The sequence below is a fragment of the Mytilus californianus genome, unplaced genomic scaffold (genome assembly GCF_021869535.1).
Source record: "Mytilus californianus isolate M0D057914Y unplaced genomic scaffold, xbMytCali1.0.p SCAF_6, whole genome shotgun sequence".
Lineage (NCBI taxonomy): Eukaryota > Metazoa > Mollusca > Bivalvia > Mytilida > Mytilidae > Mytilus > Mytilus californianus.
In genome coordinates, this window is record NW_026262712.1 from 10,213,091 (window position 1) to 10,231,844 (window position 18,754).

The 18,754-nt window shown below is 31.3% G+C and overlaps 3 protein-coding genes across 3 annotated transcripts in view; 2 read left to right on the forward strand and 1 right to left on the reverse strand.

Moving 5' to 3' along the window:
* Nucleotides 1–18,754, reverse strand: part of LOC127705292 (di-N-acetylchitobiase-like) — a 393,977-nt gene that overhangs the window by 71,485 nt on the left and 303,738 nt on the right. The window lies entirely within an intron of this gene.
* LOC127705295 (myotrophin-like) overlaps nt 1–18,754 on the forward strand; it is an 85,164-nt gene that overhangs the window by 31,329 nt on the left and 35,081 nt on the right. The gene's annotated exons all lie outside the window — the stretch shown is intronic.
* The window catches only part of LOC127705286 (uncharacterized), a 42,466-nt gene that overhangs the window by 1,385 nt on the left and 22,327 nt on the right, over nt 1–18,754 (forward strand). The window contains exons 2-3 of the mRNA XM_052209605.1: nt 207–291; nt 6,494–6,520. Of these exons, the coding sequence (XP_052065565.1) occupies nt 207–291; nt 6,494–6,520 (112 nt within the window). The remainder of the gene's footprint in view (nt 1–206; nt 292–6,493; nt 6,521–18,754) is intronic.

The window sequence follows — 18,754 nt, forward strand, 5'->3', positions numbered from 1 at the left end:
GTAAAAAACAAAACATTAACAAAAACAAAAACAAAAAACCGACAATAGAATTTATGAATACGCATACCATTTAAGTTTTGAACATTTCCATACTTATCATTCGTACAGGTACATAATCACGAACAATGCATAAATTAAACTTCTATTTTGGATAATGAAAGAATTCAGATTATGAAAATATCAACGACGTTATATGTTAATTGCAGGATATCATAAAAGATAACGAGGTGCTAAAGGACGGAATTGATTCACTGGAAGAAAAAATAGAAAAGTTGGATACATCACAAAGAGGTAAATAATAATGTTAATTTGAAGTAATGCTATCCCAAGTGTAATTTTAGCAGAATTTTAGGAATCCAAATTTATGGCACATTTTCTAGTTTCCTAATTTATGGCCAAGTCGTTACTTTTTTGTACAAATGATCAGAATTTGAATCGAAAAAATGTGTTTACAAGATATTTGCATACCATCCTAACATAGATTTGTAATCTGCCATAGATCTGGAACCCACAATAGATTTGAGTCCTACATATATATATATTCAACACATATTGCTGGTATGCTATCAGAAGAGAAGGTTGTGCAATACAACTTATACACATACGACAGATGTGCAAGTAAGCATTCAAATATGTGACATTAAATTGATGCTTGTCATATTTTAATAAATATATCAATATTTTCTTACACTCGCTAATGTAGTTATATATAAGACTGGCAAAAGCACCAGACTTTCACGTAGTTTAATCTTCAGTTTTCTATGTAGTAATTTGTTGACTGTTTCTTTTTCTTTCTATTCATCGTTTTTCTTTTAAAGAGGTACTAAAACGCACAGAAGTGATTCTTATTCTAAAGTTCGAAATAATTGATAACAAATGCAAAAAAACTGATGCAATTTTTTGGAACGCCAACACTGCCTTATAAGAAGAAACCACAATGACATGATGTCAATGTTGCTTACATCATGTCAACACACTATTACATGATATGAATACATCATCACATGATATAAATACTCCTTTACATGATGTGAATTCTTCGTTACATGAGGTGGTTACGTCTTTAAATAATGTGGTTACGTCTTTACATAATGTGAAAACTTCATTACGTGATGCGGTTACTTCTTTACATTATGTGATAACTTCATTTCGTGATGTGGGTACATCTTTACATGATTCGAAAACTTCATTACGTGATGTGGTTACTTCTTTATAAGAAAAGCATATGACGTTAGGTTAAAACTTCATTCCCTGATGTGGTTACTTCTTAATAAGAAACACATATGACGTTATGTGAACACCTCGTTATGTCAAAACATTTTTATAAGAACACGAAACCTCTCAGGCATAATTAAGGGTTTAAATTAAATTCTTGAAAGACTAGGGAAGACCGCCTCTGGGAGCACATTCAAAACATAGGGATTCGGTTATGTGGCGTTTACACAGTGTCGATTGGATTATAACTCCTGTTTAAAGCCGGGATCATATATTCACGAATTTACAGACAGCCTTGACAGGACCATTCCCGATTAAAATTTGTCAAAAAACTGATCAGATTCTGTTAATCGTGGCTCGAAATTCAAACTTTAATTAAAATTTCTAAAAAAACCCAATTTTTTAATCACGACAACAATCACGAAGCGTCCTAATTCATCCGGTTCCAGCCGAATTTGTCCCAATTAACCCCTTTTTCTATCCGGTTCTAATCCGACTTGTATCTTTCGCACGGTCAAAAACGACCGAATCTTTCCAGAAAGCGTCCCGATTCAACGAATGTGATCAGACAGAGATCAGACAGTGACCAGACAGTGAACCGACGCTGATTGCAGATATCGGTTAAATAACTGTCGCCGTATTCGGGATGATCAGATACTGTCGGAACGCTATCCTACCAAAGTCTGCTGTATCGGCTTTATCTAGACTCAATCTTATTGTGTTCTGACGTGGGAATCAATGCCGAATTTCGTATTATTAATAATAGAACTGTTCAAAAACGTCATATGCGTTTCTTATAAAGAAGTTACGACATCACATGATGAAGTTTTCACACAACGTCATATGTGTTTCTTATAAAGAAGTAACCACATCACGTAATGAAGTGATCGCATCATGTTAAGATGTACCCACATCACGTAATGAAGTTTTTACATCATGTAAAGACGTAACCACATCACGTAAAGACGTAACCACATCATGTAAAGACGTAACTACACCACCATAACCACGTAACGAAGAATTCACATTATGTAAAGAAGTATTCATATCATGTAATGAAGTATTCATATCATGTAATGAAGTATTCATATCATGTAATGATGTTTTCATATCATGTAATGATGTATTCATATCATGTCATAGTGTTTTTACATGATGTAAGCAACATTCACATCATGTCATTATGGTTTCTTCTTATAAGGCAGTGAAGCCGTTCCATACAATTTGGTCCACAATAGAGATAATAGCAAATAAAGTTCAACTATTGTTACCTTAGGGAAATCCAATCAATATAAAAAAGAAGATGTGGTATGATTGCCAATGAGACAACTCTCCACAAGAGACCAAATGACACAGAAATTAACAACTATAGGTCACCGTACGGCATTCAACAATGAGCAAAGCCCATACCGCACAGTCAGCTATAAAAGGCCCGAAATTACAATGTAAAACAATTCAAACAAGAAAACTAACGGCCTTATTCATGTACAAAAAATGAACGAAAAACAAATATGCAACACATAAATAAACGACAACCACTAAATTACAAGCTCCTGACTTGGGAAAGGCACATACATACAGAATGTTGTGGGGTTAAACATGTTAGCGGGATCCCAACCCTCCCCCTAACCTTGGACAGTGGTGTTACAGAACAACATAAAAACGAACTATAAAAATCAGTAGAAAGAAGCTTAACTCACCAGATGGATAAGAATACAAATACTACAAATACAAGTGGACGTGGCTACTACTTCCGGAAACAGCAGTAAAACCAAATCTACCGGAAGTGACGTACTGTGGGTCACTTTTTCGGCTTATCTAAACGTTGTTTAATGAATGAACTTTCTTCTGATCGTTGATTTAAATCACTGCCAATGAATTTTGCTACCCCTTCAAGGCTCATTCTTCGTTATGATCAATTTGTCAAAAGGAACAAAATATGTTTCAGAAGGGAAGTGTATTTATAACGTGTTTCAATAGAAAAAGGGGAGATGGGGTTGGGGTAATTCAACATTGAGTTTTCAACTGAAAACATTGTTCCTGATTTTAGAACTGAGTCAAATTGACAGTCAATTAATTAAAAAAAAAATTATTGAGTCGAGAACAAATATGGTTTTTATTTACGTAAAGTTGCATAACATTTTGACAAATAAATAAGTAAACAAGAAAAATGTTATTCATCTCGATCACCTTTTGACTGTTCCATGTAATAAAAATAATTAATTGCAAGTTAAAAACTGGGTATATATATGTAATACCTTTTTAATTATGTTGATTATCAAACTATAAAGTTTATCACTTTACAAACAACAGGTGGCGTTTCTGTATGACCCAGTTGTTAATTACTTGAGTGGAGGGATAATAGCTACTGTTTGATCTTTATTACCTTACAGGATGTTTACTAAACAGTAGGTGTCAAAGTACGAACTGTTTTAATTTCAAGGACCAAAAGGTGATCGAGAGGATTAATATTTTTCTTGTTTAGTTATTTATTTGTCATTGCTTAAATTTCAAATGAAAGAAAAGGGTCAACATTTTAAAAGCAGTATGATATAATTTTTTTTTTAAATATGGTGTGATCATAACATTTAGGATTTAGGACACAAGTTATTTGGGAATGCACACCCATTTTTTCAAAAAATTTTATATAGTGGTTTTTGTTGTAGTTTTAAATGCTCCTAGATATTTTAACCTATTTAATAATTATATTGCTATTATATCTCTACGATTGAGGTTTTATATCTTATTTTCTAATAACAAAAAAAAACAACGATATATATTTACATATAAAATAGACCTGTGATTAAGGACACAGACATAGATTACAATTGTATAATATGACTCTGTGGCAAACGTACTGGAAGTTACAGGACACAAAGTAACAAATTTGATAGTATAAAAGTCAAACATATTATTTGTTGAATTTTGTTTGAAAAAAGGAAAAATATCTACAATTTATTTTTGGTTACTTGCATATATTCATTTTACAATTTATGAAATAGTTCATTTAAACCTTGAGTAATGAATTGATGTCAAATTTTTTGCATGGAAAGGATATATCTATTTGCACTGTGTCATAATGAAACCATTGAAGTACCAAGCCACTTTGAAAAATTGTAATCTTTACAATTATTTTTTCATTATTGATTTTTTCAGAATAAATTTTGTTTGTAAAGTTGCCATATATCTAAAAGTTCTAGAAAAATTTCAAAAATTATTTTGACAAATTTTTTTCTTATTAAAAAAATAAACTAAAAACTGAATTGTAAATTTTTGTACTGCGACTTTTCTATCCTATATTCGTCCGTAGGTAGGACTATGCTCATGGTGCTGGGATATGATATAACGTGTACAGTATATATTACACAATAACTGATTTCCATTTTAAAATTTTGGTTTTTATTTTAAATCTCGGTATATTTTAACTACAAGTCTATCCAGTATTAATTTTTTTATGAAATAGCTTGATCAATATATTTTTTTTCTAAACCAGCCAAGCATATTACTATGACTGACAGTACTCAATTCTTCACATTTAAGCTGGAGAATAAACTTATATAATTTGAAATGCTGCTATAACTACAGTCCTTCTTCTAGTAAGTAAGAGATTTTTTTACTTTTTGAAGCTCAGAAAAACCCACATAGTTTAATTTAACAAATCAACAAGTTACCGTTGTGTTTTGGAAACACGTGTTGAGAATGCCGTTAATGAAAAATAACATGCGTGGTTCTACTTCTGCTTTTACCGCCACTTTAGGATGCACATATTCGTATTTTATAGAAAAAAAGGTTGATTTGTGCTCAGACTACTACAATGTCTGTGTTATAATAGTCTCAGATTGGGCTTGTGGTTTTTCAATACTTTTCAAATTACAAACATTTGATTTAAATAATTATGCTAATATTAAGCATCGATAAATGTATATCTATATTCTCAATGTAATAATTGTCATCGATATATATCAAAACTGTTTATTTACTTAGCAAGCCGTGATCTGTAACTAAAGTGTTTACACATGTTACATACGATATAACACACGTATTTTATCAGGGTGACCCACTGTACGTCCTTTCCGTTGTGTTTAAGTAGTGAGTTGTAGTGGCGTGTTTTACTTAATCGTTCAGGTGTTCAAATGACAAACTTACAGTAATTTGCAAATACATGTATCTCGATAATTACAAGATGAAATTTTATCTTTTTTTTTGCCCCTTCTTTTTCAAGGCTTGAATTTGCTTAGAACTAATTATTTGTTTCTCTTACAACAGAAAAATATTTCTTCTCTGACAGTTTGCTACACGGGTTTTATAAAGTGCTCGGAATATCATACCCTGACAACATGTGAGGTCAAATTTACAGATGCTTCAGTAACCGGATATAATCCTGTTTGATAGACAGATACAAAGACTTGAAATGTTTTTATCTATATAACTTAGTTTTCTTGATTAAAAACGAAATTTAACCCGCTCTTGAACCAGCGTAGGAGCGCATTAAAAAGACATTTTAAAAAGATATTTATGAATAAATCAGAGTACTATGACATCACAGTTAATCTGACAGAATGAATAGTTGTTGAAAAAACGTGGCTGTTTGGTATATTTTTCTAAATTTCTATTTGAATGAAGTGACCAGTCATGATTAAGATTACCATTAGTGCATTTCAAAAGAGGTATATTATAGATCAAGCAGACAGCAACATGGGGCATAGATCAAGGAGACAGCAACATGAACATAAAATCAATTATTTTGAACAACCTCTTTTAAGAAAATAATCTTATTTGAGTGAATATGCTATATCAGATATATTTGTTAAACAACAAAATCCAAAATCAGCAATGCGAGCCTCTCTCTTTAACATCTTTTGAATCATAAACAAACATAAAAAGAACATTCTGACGGTTCAAATGTTAATTTCGGAGTAAGTAGACATTCCAGATTATTGCTACAGAAAAGCCAAAATAAATCTCTTAAATACGAGACTGACTTCCCAACGGTAGAAAAAGATTCCAGTGAAAAACAAAAACAAAAAGTGGAAACATTTATTTCTTTTGCTAAAGGTAATTGCGTCAGTCGAAATTGTTTTAAGTCGTTTTCTGTTTGCGTTATTGTTTTATAGCTGATAAATTTACTGACACTTTAAACGTGTGATGACAAATTTGAAGACATAGTAGTAATTTTCACATCATTATCCTTTGGTCATCAGGTGGACAGTTACTACAATCGTAAGTTTACCACATCTTTTTAGTTTTATAGTATTATAGAGCTTCTTTTCTTTTTCAGAAGGATCAAAGAGACAAAGGCTCATCGGTATGTTTATAATTTTCCCTTGAAAAACTATTTTATGAAATGAATATATTTTTTTATTCCGACAAAATATATTTGAGAGATATTATAGTTATTGGTCTTATATAATATTTCAAAGTTTTGGTAAGAGTTATATGTTGGTCAAATTGTGCGGAAGCTTCTATGTAAACATTTTTGCTTAAATTAAAAATAAGTTAAGTCATTGAAATTAATCATAACATATATAAACAGTGGCACAATTGTCAGTATGGCTTTTTCGTATTTCTTATTTCAGTGATTGGACTATCATTAACCTGTAAGAATCCATGTTAATTTTAACCGTCCAATATTTTAAAGATTAACATCCCACATTCTTGAAAATATTGCCCAGCTGAAGGTAGCATAATTGGTTCTTATAGGTAAATGAAGGTTCAAGGACTGAAAAAAAAATCCACCATAAACACAATTTGCTTTTTTAAATTTGAAAAAAATTAAAACGAAAGAACAAAAATCAATTACACAAAAACATATTTTTTCTAGCTATATATATAGGAAACCTTCTCATAGAATAATTTCATCACTGATCAAGACGTTTTTTTTTTTTTTTGTTTTTTTTTTTTTTTAAATATTTTCAAATTGATTTTAACATTGCAAGCGTCAAAACTTTTTTCACAGCCGTGTTTCCGGGCTCATATTTTGAGTTGTCTTCTTTATCAGAAATTTGGTTGACAAAGATCTTTGTAAGTGCTGTGTTTGTACTTTTATGTATTTCTTTTTTTTCAAAAGATTTTATTAATCTTCGTCCGTCTTTTGATATGGAAATCGGCCTCTGTTTAACTCTTATTCTTCCTAACATCAGCTACAATGAAAAATATAATACTCCCAACGCTTTATAGATCGTGCCGTAATACAAAGACCGCATGTTTAATAACTTAAATATGATTATAATTAGGGGAAATTTTTTTTCAGATGTCGGTGTTAATTTGCAATATTTTTTTTTAAAATAGAATCATAGTCTATATATGAATATAATGCAAAACCCTGCTTATCCACGACGAAGAATGTAGGAAAAAGAAAAAAGAACACGTTACCGCAGGTTAAAGAAATCAATCATCTATTCGATTTCGATATGTTCGTAGTAATAGTTGTTTTTCTAGAAACAAATGAAGTTTATTGAAATAAAGGTTGATGACCCCTTCTGAAGGCCTGAGTACGACCAAATTTTCAAAGTGCAACAATATTTAAACATTGAAAATAGAACATAAAAATGACGTACCATTTTGTACATATACCAAAGGGAAACGTTCTTAAAAGCAATACTGTTTAATATTTCATTTCATTTTAAAGAAAATGGATATTTTTTGGCAAATAAAGCAAAGATTTTTGATTAAAGCCTACAGAATTTGTTCACTCTCTTGTCTATAGTATGCTAGTATTTGTTGTCTACATAAACAACCTTTACAATTAAAAAATCCTCGTCACTAAAGTCGAGCGCACGCAAGAAGGTGTACTGGAATTTTTATACTTGTTTAAACCACTATATAGGTCATTCCACTTTTCCGTGGAAAGACCTATTGATTTTGTTCTGATTATTTAGGTCTTTCCACTTTTCCGTGGAAAGACCTATTGCTTTTGTCCTGATTTTGTTTTCTTCCGCCTACTTTTTTTCTTCCCCTGTATTGTTATTTTAAAAGATGTCGCTTAGATTTTTGGTATATGATATCGAAAAGTTTATACGCTTTTGAAACTGACATCGCTAAACCAAATATTTTATTTTGTAAGAGCTATCTCCCTGTACACTTCAATTTAATGTAACGTACCCTTTCAACCAAACTGTATGTGGTATGACATGTCGCAAGTAACAATTTAGTACTCATATGTTGTCAATATCTTATGCGGCTTTTGAAAAGAATTGAAAATAACCCAACATTTATTTTTCATTACAAATTTTATTTATGACACTATAAGTTGTAACTTTATGATATGGTACAAAAATGAACCAAAAAAATCGATTTGTTTTGGGCCAAGATGACTTTTAAAATGTTTATAGTATTGAAAAAGCTCCAAATTATCTCCCTTTGGTGCAACATTGTCATTTTTTTGCATTTAAATTGAAATATTATCGGTGACATAAATTTTGTATTATTTTTCTCAAATAAGCTGTACTCAAACTAAAAAATTGTAACATTTAAGCGATTTCTGTTATATAGTTCTTTTTGTATTTCGAGATTACCTCTATTTCTCCTATTAGAACTTTCTTACATTTTGACGAGTGGTACGAACGAACGTAAAGGGAGCACGTATTACATTTTCACAATAACAATTTAAAGTCTTTGTTTTATCCGGTAAAACAGCATTCTTTTCTAAATCAAATTTATCTTTAAAAAAAAGCATATCGCAAATAATACACGTGTTGAATACACTTACGTCCGATACGTTACTTACATAAACCAGGAGTACACATATTTCCGCGGGAATTGTTCATGCACGAGTTTCACGATGAATATTTTAATGGCATTATTGAAGTACGTTAATCTAAATTTAACGACAAGATTCACATTTATTTTTATTTTTTATGAGCAATCGAGATTTGCAAAACAAGGATGCTACAATGTTTTGAAAAAGTAATGTGCAATAAATCTAGGAAAACAGATTTTGTGATAAAGTTTTTTTTCTATTAATGTTATGTTAAATGTGAAAAAAAGTAATGTGTATGTTGTGATCGCAGGCAACAAATGTGAAACTATAACTATAATTGCAAATTCAGTTTAATATGAACTGAATCAATATTGTTTGTCTTAGTTTTTCGGCGCTTTCAATCAATTTTTTTTCTTCAAAATTTTGACACTATAAGGTAAAGAAAAAATCAGGATTCAGAATATTTTTGTCTGTAATCTCAACTTGACCAAAATTTTGTTTGTTTGTCAAATTGGGAATCAAAAATTGTTTTTAGGAAAAAATCATAACCCCCTTGAAGTTAAATGCTTGTTCCCTTACACTCAATCAAAAAACCATAAGCTTGGGTGTTTTGGAAAATTAAACCGTCTCTCTCTCTATCTGACTAAATTCTATATAATAGATTAAGGCAAAGATGTAGAATTGGAGGCTAGGAATGTGTCTGTTGAGTAGAGGTACTCTGGTGCGCCTCATTGCTAAATCTGCCCTTAATCTTTAATTATAGATCAACTAATTATATACAGATTCAGATTCAATATTTTGTTAGAGTCTCACCACTTGAAATACATAAGTTATAATACAATCATCATAATGTATTCATGTAGATCGTTTTTTTTCATTTAAATTCACATTTTTACACTTAAATGTACATCAAGAAAATAAATCTATAATTTTGCATCATATATGACGATTAAACAGTACACATGCTTGGAAGATAGACGCATAGTGGTCACTCAATGTCCAGTGGCTAATATTTCATGAATGTTCAGGACTGTAACCAAACACAATTATACGTTAAAATAATGGTTCCATAGGAGAGCCTTATTCCGGTTTATGGACACATCACAAGGTAACAATGAATATTACACAGGGAGAGGCGATGATTCTTAGTTTAAATCATGCAACATTGTAATTTTGAAAGGTAGGGATCAGGAAGGAGGGTTGGAACACTTTTTTTTTCAGTTTTTAGGGGTATTTTTTTCTTCTGACTACCCTATATTCAGGATGTTTTGTATCATCATCTCCTTCCACCTGGTTTTACAAATGTATTATAGTTTAACCTATTGTACGTTACGAAATCCTATATCTCACGAAAAATCTCATTTGATAAGTGTCATTGCATGTAGGATAATGGTCCTTAATAGGTTAATATTAGGGTGAAATGCCATCCAAGTTCGATGACTATTATTCAAATAATTTAAAATAAAGGATCCCTAAAACGAGTCTTACGTATGATTCGTCAAGCGTACGTACCTTTCGTCAAATTGTAAGAAAGCTCTATTAGTTCGACAGAAAAAAGTACCTTAACAAAAATGCATGCTTCTTTCGAAGGCAGATTGTGAGCTTAAATGAACGGTGACCCCATTTTTTTATTTTATTTTTCTAGTAAGTATATGATACCGTTCGTTTATAGAAAAAAATAGCGAAATGCTATATTTAAAAAAAAAATTGAGCCCCCTTTATTGTTATATGCGACATGTCGTTACACATAAATTTTTGTTAAACGAATACGTTGAAAGAAAATGGGAGTTTTCTCCCCTCTTATATTAAAACTAGCTGTTTCGTGATATAACTCATTAACCATGGATAGTAGAGACCTAGGGTCTTTCGATTTGAGGTCCGTAGTTTCAGACCTTGAAATTTAGATGAAGGTCATATGTAAATTTGACGTTCTAGATTTTGACCTTTGCTTTAACTTTATTTTTATAAATGATAGAGCCATGTGACGTCTTGCATTAGGTTGCAAGCCATATGACCTTGAAAAAGCCAAACAGAAGTGACCTTGTGTGAACCGGGGTTCTTATTTAATGTTAAAGTATATAGAACCATATTTTTGAAATCAGTGTCAAGTAAACTATCATATTATACAGGAAATGATTTTTTCAAACCGGAAGTAACAAATTATATCCCTTATTTTTAACTAAAATGTATAGAAACCATATATTTTTGGAATCAGCTCACAGTTAGCTATAATCTGATACTAGAAATGGTATTCTAAACTCGATTTTTATATTTTCATATCAAAATACATGTTTTTTTATGGTGGAAAGACCTTCAATTGTTTTTTGAACAATTGGTTTTTAATTTTATCTTTATTCTTATTCGAGGGAAATCATTGACAGCTCTGCATTCAACAATCTTCTACCTATTGAGAACTGAACTGACAATTAACGGAGAACAAGTGGAAAGGCTGCGGTTTTTGAATAAAATTTCCATATGTTTAGCATTGAAAAAACAAAAGGGTACATTATCCTTAAAATGAACATACGTGCTAAATTAATTATATGCTTGTATTATGAGTTTTAGACAGTTTGTAATTGTGTTATTCAAATCTTAACATAAAACATTTCCCTGTATTGAATTGATTGACAAAAGGGGGATAATAATAAAAGGTATTTTTTATATACATGTATATAAGTAACATTTGTTTCTTTCCAATGTATTTCTAAACAGTTTCAAACATTTCAATGCAGTTTAGATCTCAAAAGTAAATTTGATTGAATACAATAATTATACATTAAGCAAAGACACAAGGATCTTGTACACTTACAATGTGAAAAATGAAACGGTAGTTCGCAAAGGAAAATATATTGTGGCAATGAAACAATTACCAATACCGCAAAGTCAGCTATTAAAGGCCCCGAAATGACAAAATTTATGTAAACAAGTCAAACGAGAAAAAACTAACGGTCTCTTTTATGTACAAAATAATGATAGAAAAACAAATTTGATAAATAGCACCAAACGACAACCACTGAATTACAGGCTCCTGACTTAGGACAGGCACAAACAGAATGTGTCTTGGTTAAATATGTTAATACATCTAATAGATATAAGAAGATGTGGTATGAGTGTCAATGAGACAACTCTCCATCCAAGTAACAATTTATAAAAGTAAACCATTATAGGTCAAGGTACGGCGTTTAACACGGAGCATTGGCTCACACCGAACAGCAAGCTATAAAGGGCCCCAAAAATTACTAGTGTAAAACCATTCAAACGGGAAAACCAACGGTCTAATCTATATAAACGAGAAACGAGAAACACGTATGAACTACATAAACAGACGACAACTACTGTACATCAGATTCCTGACTTAAGACAGGTGCAAACACTTGCAGCGGGATTAAACGTTTTAATGGTACCAAACCTTCTCCCTTTTCTGAAACAATAGTATAACATCACAACATAGAAAGACACACTATAAAAAATCAATTGGAAGGCTTAACTCAATCAAAAAAACGTAAACTAACACACAATGAACGAATAAATTTAATCTGTGATACCTGAATGCAAATACATAGTTAATAAAAATTATAAGGGATAAATAGTTAAGGTCAAAAGTAAATAAACAGGTTTAAACAAAGTTAAAGTATGATACCACTATGAAATGTTAAACAATTTTTAGAAAATCATCACTTTTGAAAAAACCTGCGTCATATTATACACAGGTAAATGAAAACAATTTTATTGTTAAGTATACTTCTTCTGTGTGTATAAAATCTTCCGTTTAGGAATACCAAGAAATTTCTTTAATATCAATAAAACTAATCTAACACTTGGTACATATGGGATGAATATCAACAGTAAAACTATACAATTAGTGCTAGATAAAATTTCCTGTACAGGTGCAAGAACAGTATTTAAGGGGAAATGAAATAATTTTGATGTTCATAGCACGAAGAAGTGAAAATTTGTAGTAATACCAAATAATCAAAGCTGGTATATAGACAAGATCCATGTTAACATTAAATAACAAAAAAGCATTACAAATAGTATCAACAGGTCAAATTAAGAAGAAAGTACGATTTGAGAGTACTCGCAGTTACTGACAGCTAGTTAAAAACCAAAACAATTGATAATAAAAAATCATTCATCAGAGACTGAAATCAACTAAAACACATCCCAGGGATTTAGTATTTTAACGTCATGAACAGTCCAAGAAGACATGACTTGTGCAATGCAAAAAATAAATGTATCGACAGGTAGTAGGATAGTTAGGAGTGACTTCTTTATAGATAAAAATGAACGTGTGTGTGTCTCTATACATCCCGTTTGAAAAGAAAATACAAATTTAGTTATGTTTAAATATTGCTAATGACAAAATCGATATTAGGGCCAATGTAAACTATATTCAGAGATCTAATTACAACATTGGTACGATAACCCTTACTAATAAGTTTGTTTAAAGGTTCGATAAGTTTACACGGACCACATAGTGATTTCCGCGCTTTAAGTACAATATTACCGTAAAATTTAGGATGTGAAATACCATTTTTAATAAGTTTTCTACAGGTACAGCCAAATTTACTAATCAAATCTTTGTATCTATGAAAGAATTTAGTAAAAGTTTTAAGTAATTTATGGTAACGAAATCCCTGACTTAATAATTTACCAGTGATGCATTGAATACGTTCGTTAAAATCTATAACATCACTACACACACGGGCATACCGAACGAGTTGTGATATATAAACACCGTATGATGGAGCCAAAGGCACATCGCCGTCTAAAAAAGGAAAATTAACAATAGGGAATGAAAAATCGTCCTTTTTTTCGTAAATTTTAGTATGGAGTTTCCCTTTAGAAATTGAAACGTCTAAATCTAGAAAAGGACAACTGCTGCTGTTTATGTAAGATTTAGTTAAAGTAAGTTCTTTTGGGTAAATTTCGGTAGTATATTTAGAGAACTCTGGATTATTTAACGAAAAAATATCATCCAGATAACGGTAGGTATTGTTGAATGTATCAACCAAATGTAACAATGATGTGTCTTTACTGAGTTTGGTCATAAACTGAGATTCATAGCAATACAGGAATAAATCTGCTATTAAAGGGGCGCAGTTAGTGCCCATAGGAATACCTACTACCTGACGATACACTTTATCGCCGAAACGTTCATATATGTTATCTAGGAGAAAATTTAAAGCTTCAATCATATCCTCACATTTCCAGTAAGTGTATCTAGCATACTTTCCTTTTTCGTTACAGAAAAAGGCTTTAAATGAGTTACAGCAAATACATTTACAATGAGATTTTTCGAAAGACCATTTTATTAAATATGAAAACTTTTTCTTTATTAGATTGTGTGGAAGTGTAGTGTAGAGAGTAGAAAAATCATAACTGTCAACATAATTAAAAGGACCATCAAAAGCATGTATTTTATCTAAAACCTCTAAAGAATTTTTAACACTCCAAAAATAATTAATACCATTATTTTCATAAGCTTTATTACAAAAGTTAATAACCAGTTCTTTGATAGTAGTAAGGGAGGTAATAAGAAGCACTGATAGATTAGTAGTAGAACACTTACTAGATGGGGAGATGAAACGGAATTTAAATGTTTTTTTTGTGTAATTTCGGTAACCAGTACATGGTAGTGACTTTCAAATGTTCGGAAGAGGCTTTAAGCTGGGTAGTGGCAGTGATATGCTTGTTAACTCTCAGTGGTGCGTACGGACCTGAATGTAGAGGAATTGATAATTTCGTTTTGAAGAACTTCCGTGTAGTATATGCGTCATACCACCACTACATTATTGGCTGCCTTGTCTGCCGGTACGAACACAAACCGCTCTGCGAGTACTTGGAGTTTATTCTAGAAATGGGAATATCATGGACCCTATTATTAATTTCAGAATTGTTTTCAAAATGAGATATTCGAATATTAACAGTATTCATAATTTTATTCAGATAACTGTCTAGAGATTTTTTATCAGATTTTTCACGTTTGCACCAATTTTTACAGTAGGCAGACAGAGCGTCTTTAATGACCTGACGACACTGTTTCCAATCTATTATAGATGGAGGACGGTATTTCGGTCCTTTCTTTAGAAAAGTTTTGACCTCACGGTCTTCGACGATGTTGAGGTCTCCTGTAATAACATGACCATAGGGAACATATCTAAAACTAGATGTTTCACAGTCTCAAGTGGAAGGAACATTATTTTCTATATTGACGTCTGATGTAACTGACGTATAATTAAAAATCAAATTTCTGCTCGTTTTTTTTATAAGAATACGAAATAATGGGTGGTTCTATATTATCAAAATATGGAGGTTTTTGGCTATAGACGGAAGAGTCATTGAATATGCTAGAGAAGTTAATAAAATCAATACCTCTATTTATATATTTTAATTTAAGAAAATGTCGTTTATGATTTTCAGGTTTATCGATACTAGGAAACAGCCTGTGATGACAAAAGGCTGTAATAATACGGGTGTATTCATAAAACGGGCTAAAAAAGAAATTTTATCACACTCCAGAAAAATAGCATATAATTTACTTATTGGTATCTGACCCAGTTTGCATAATAAGACTATTTGAGCCAATCCAAAGACAAAACAAGTCACTTAAACAACTTCCAGTTAAAGTCAAGTGACGCAAGAACAAAGGTCATCAGTAATGATCTACGGTCGGAAATGTGTAGAAAGTTAACATTTTTAAATTTCTAAAGTTTATAATCCTATTTTCTAAACAAACATTAAAGTCAGAAAAGTGCTTTCTTTGAAGTGTTTCAATGGTTTAAACATAACTCTTTAAAATTTGTTATGCACGGTCCGTTGTGTAAACAGGGCTCCAGATAGCTTCATCTGGTTTGAAAGAGTTGTGTTATTTAGAATTTTTCCAGGTTGGAATAAATAGCAATAAGGTTTATTCATTTTTACAATTTAAAAGATGTTATATTTCGAACATTATTCCAACATTCATTAAAACAATTTAAGAGGGGAAATTCCGATGAACAACAAATTAATTTGAATTACTTGCACGCTTGTTTTGTTTGCATTTGTGCTCATTCATTATATTTTATAGCTTTGCATTTGAAATTAAATCGGCTGCGTTGCACTCGATATAGTTGAACCTTGTTCCGTAAAGTGAACCTGTCTTACATAGTCATTACATTCGACATCGCTATCCTCTTGTTGGAAAGATTTTTTCTTCAAGAATATACGTTTATCGTCTTAATCAATTTTGACACACTAAATACATGTGAAGATATTCACGGAAATGTACTACTGTATGTTCAAAAATTTATTGCGTTCGTTTATCATTGCGATTTTTGAAAACTAAGGGAAAATGTGATTAATTATTGAGATTTCAGGAAAAAGAAAATAGAAATATATGTATTAGATATCATAATGCGAGTTCTTATTATTGCCATACTCATGTAATCGCATTATTCGCAATAATAAACTGAATTTACAGTATGTAGTCTAAGAGCATTTGAAATATACACGCACTGTGTCTTCATGTACTTATAGCTTTATATGCAGTTTACCTTCGACTGTACTTTTCTTTCTTTTTTTCTTTCTCTTTTTTTCTTGTTTAAGATTAGCAACGTTTGAGAGGGCTAACATGTAGGATAATATTAATAAAGTTTATCCAAAACAAAATACACACTGTATGAAAATAAATCTAAACAAAAGTTTGCTTTTTTACCTTTTTTAACAAATTAAACAATATTTGAAGTAAGATACAAGCCTCTCACAGTTCATTCTATAGAATATTTAACAAGTCTAATATTTTACAGAATGGACTGTTATCGGCTTATATCCTTTACATAATTGTCTTGCTGATCATTATTGCTAATTGAAAAGTCTATATATATATTTCTCTAATTCTTCGTCCATTTAACCCTTTCTGCACCCATTGTATACAGAAATTTAATCAACGTGTGGTTCGTTTGATCTCAGTTCTTCCTTGGTTTAAATCCGTTTATGACGTCGAATTTTCTTGCTTTCCTCTGAATTTCCTATTGTGACGGCATGAAAAAAGGCCACCATGCCTGATGACGTCACATAGAAAGAACACATCTTTTTGCAGATCATTCGAAAAGAAGGAATGCAGATCATTCCAAAATAAGGAATATATTTGCTTGCGTATTGTTTGAAAATCATTAGAGAAACAGATTCCACCACCAAATCTGGTGTAAAACGATATTTATCCACTCTCGAAAGTTAATTTTTAAATATTTAAAACGCTCGGCGAACCTCGCGTTTTAAATTTGAAAATTAAACTGCCTTGAGTGGATAAATATCGTATCACACTCGATGCAGTGGTAGAATCTATATATATCTTATATAGTTTTTAAGTAATAGACTAAACTATAGAAATATGTCCTTTAAGGGCAATCACTCACTAAAGAAATCGACTGAAGATTCGGCTACCTTGATTCATTAGTAGATCTTGTTTACCTGATTATTTTTGCTAATTTGAGTCCCTTAATCTAAGTTAAGTTTTCCTGGAATATCGTATCAACTGGGAGATATATATACTCCGTATGCATGCGCTGCTTGAATGTTGCTACATAGAAATGGAAAGTTCACACTTGGGAAGCTAAAATCAACTTTTTTGTCTTAAAGTTCTGTTTTTTACCAGCCCTCATTGTCAATTTATATATAGGTAAGTCATGATATGATACAGACTTAACTGTATCTGTTGCATCTTTCATCCCAAATTTGAGGGGGTATATGTGTTCACAATAGCCTCCAATTTTTGAATCATTTAGTGAGAGAACATCACCTAAATCAATCAAGAAATCAATCATCTTGATAATGTCATTTCAGAGAATTTTTTGCTTGAATCATAGGAATTTTTTACAAAGTACTATGTATCCCTCCCTAAGACAAGAAACTTGTATATACGTAGGCCATTCTTTTTTATGAAACAAAGCTTGACCAACTCTTTCAATTTGACTTTTAGTTTGGAATGAGGAATACCGGTACGTGTGTAAAGTGTAGAAAAGTCAAATGTCTTAATACTATTGCAAGATGAAATCGTCTTCGATTGTATGTTCCCTTAAAGATCTTTGGATTTTTTAGTATCCACAACTGGTTCACGCCTACCCTCAAATAGGTAGTTTCACAATAACTTTTATTGTTGAGAAAAAATAATAAATTAAAAAGAGGTTTTCTGGAGCACTTGAAAAGCCCAGCAATATAACGTTGTTTGTAAGGACGGTGAAGGCAGATCCAGTTCTTCATCTGATATACAGATCGTAAGATGATGCCAACTGCAGATTTTCCACTTAAAAGGGAAAATTAACAATCAGGAACGACAAATCGTCCCTTTTGTCGTAACATTTGTGTAAGGTTTCCCAAGTAAAACTGAAATAACTTCATCTAGAAAAAGACAGTTATTGCTGTTTAGATTAGATTTATTAGGTCTTTCCAATTTTCTGTGTTGAGACCTATTGTATTTGTCCTGATTATTATTATTATTAAGTCTTTCCATCTCCGTGAAAAGACCTATTAGATTTGTTCTGATTATTATTTTTTTTTCTTCCGCCTAATTTTTTTCTTGCGCTGTATTTTAGTTTAAAAAGATGTCACTTAGTTTTTTTGTATATGATATCATACAGTTTATACGCTTCTGAAACTGACCCTGTTTAACCGAACACTTTTCTGTGTAGGAGTTATCTCCCCGAACACTGTTTTTCTTGTTTTGAGATCTCCTTTGCAACCGTAAAAGAAAGCGACATAGGTAAATTTGAAGTTCTAGATTTTGACCTTTGCTTTTACTTAAATTATAAGTATACATGATAAATCCATGGGACTTTTTGCATTTGGTTTCAAACCATATGA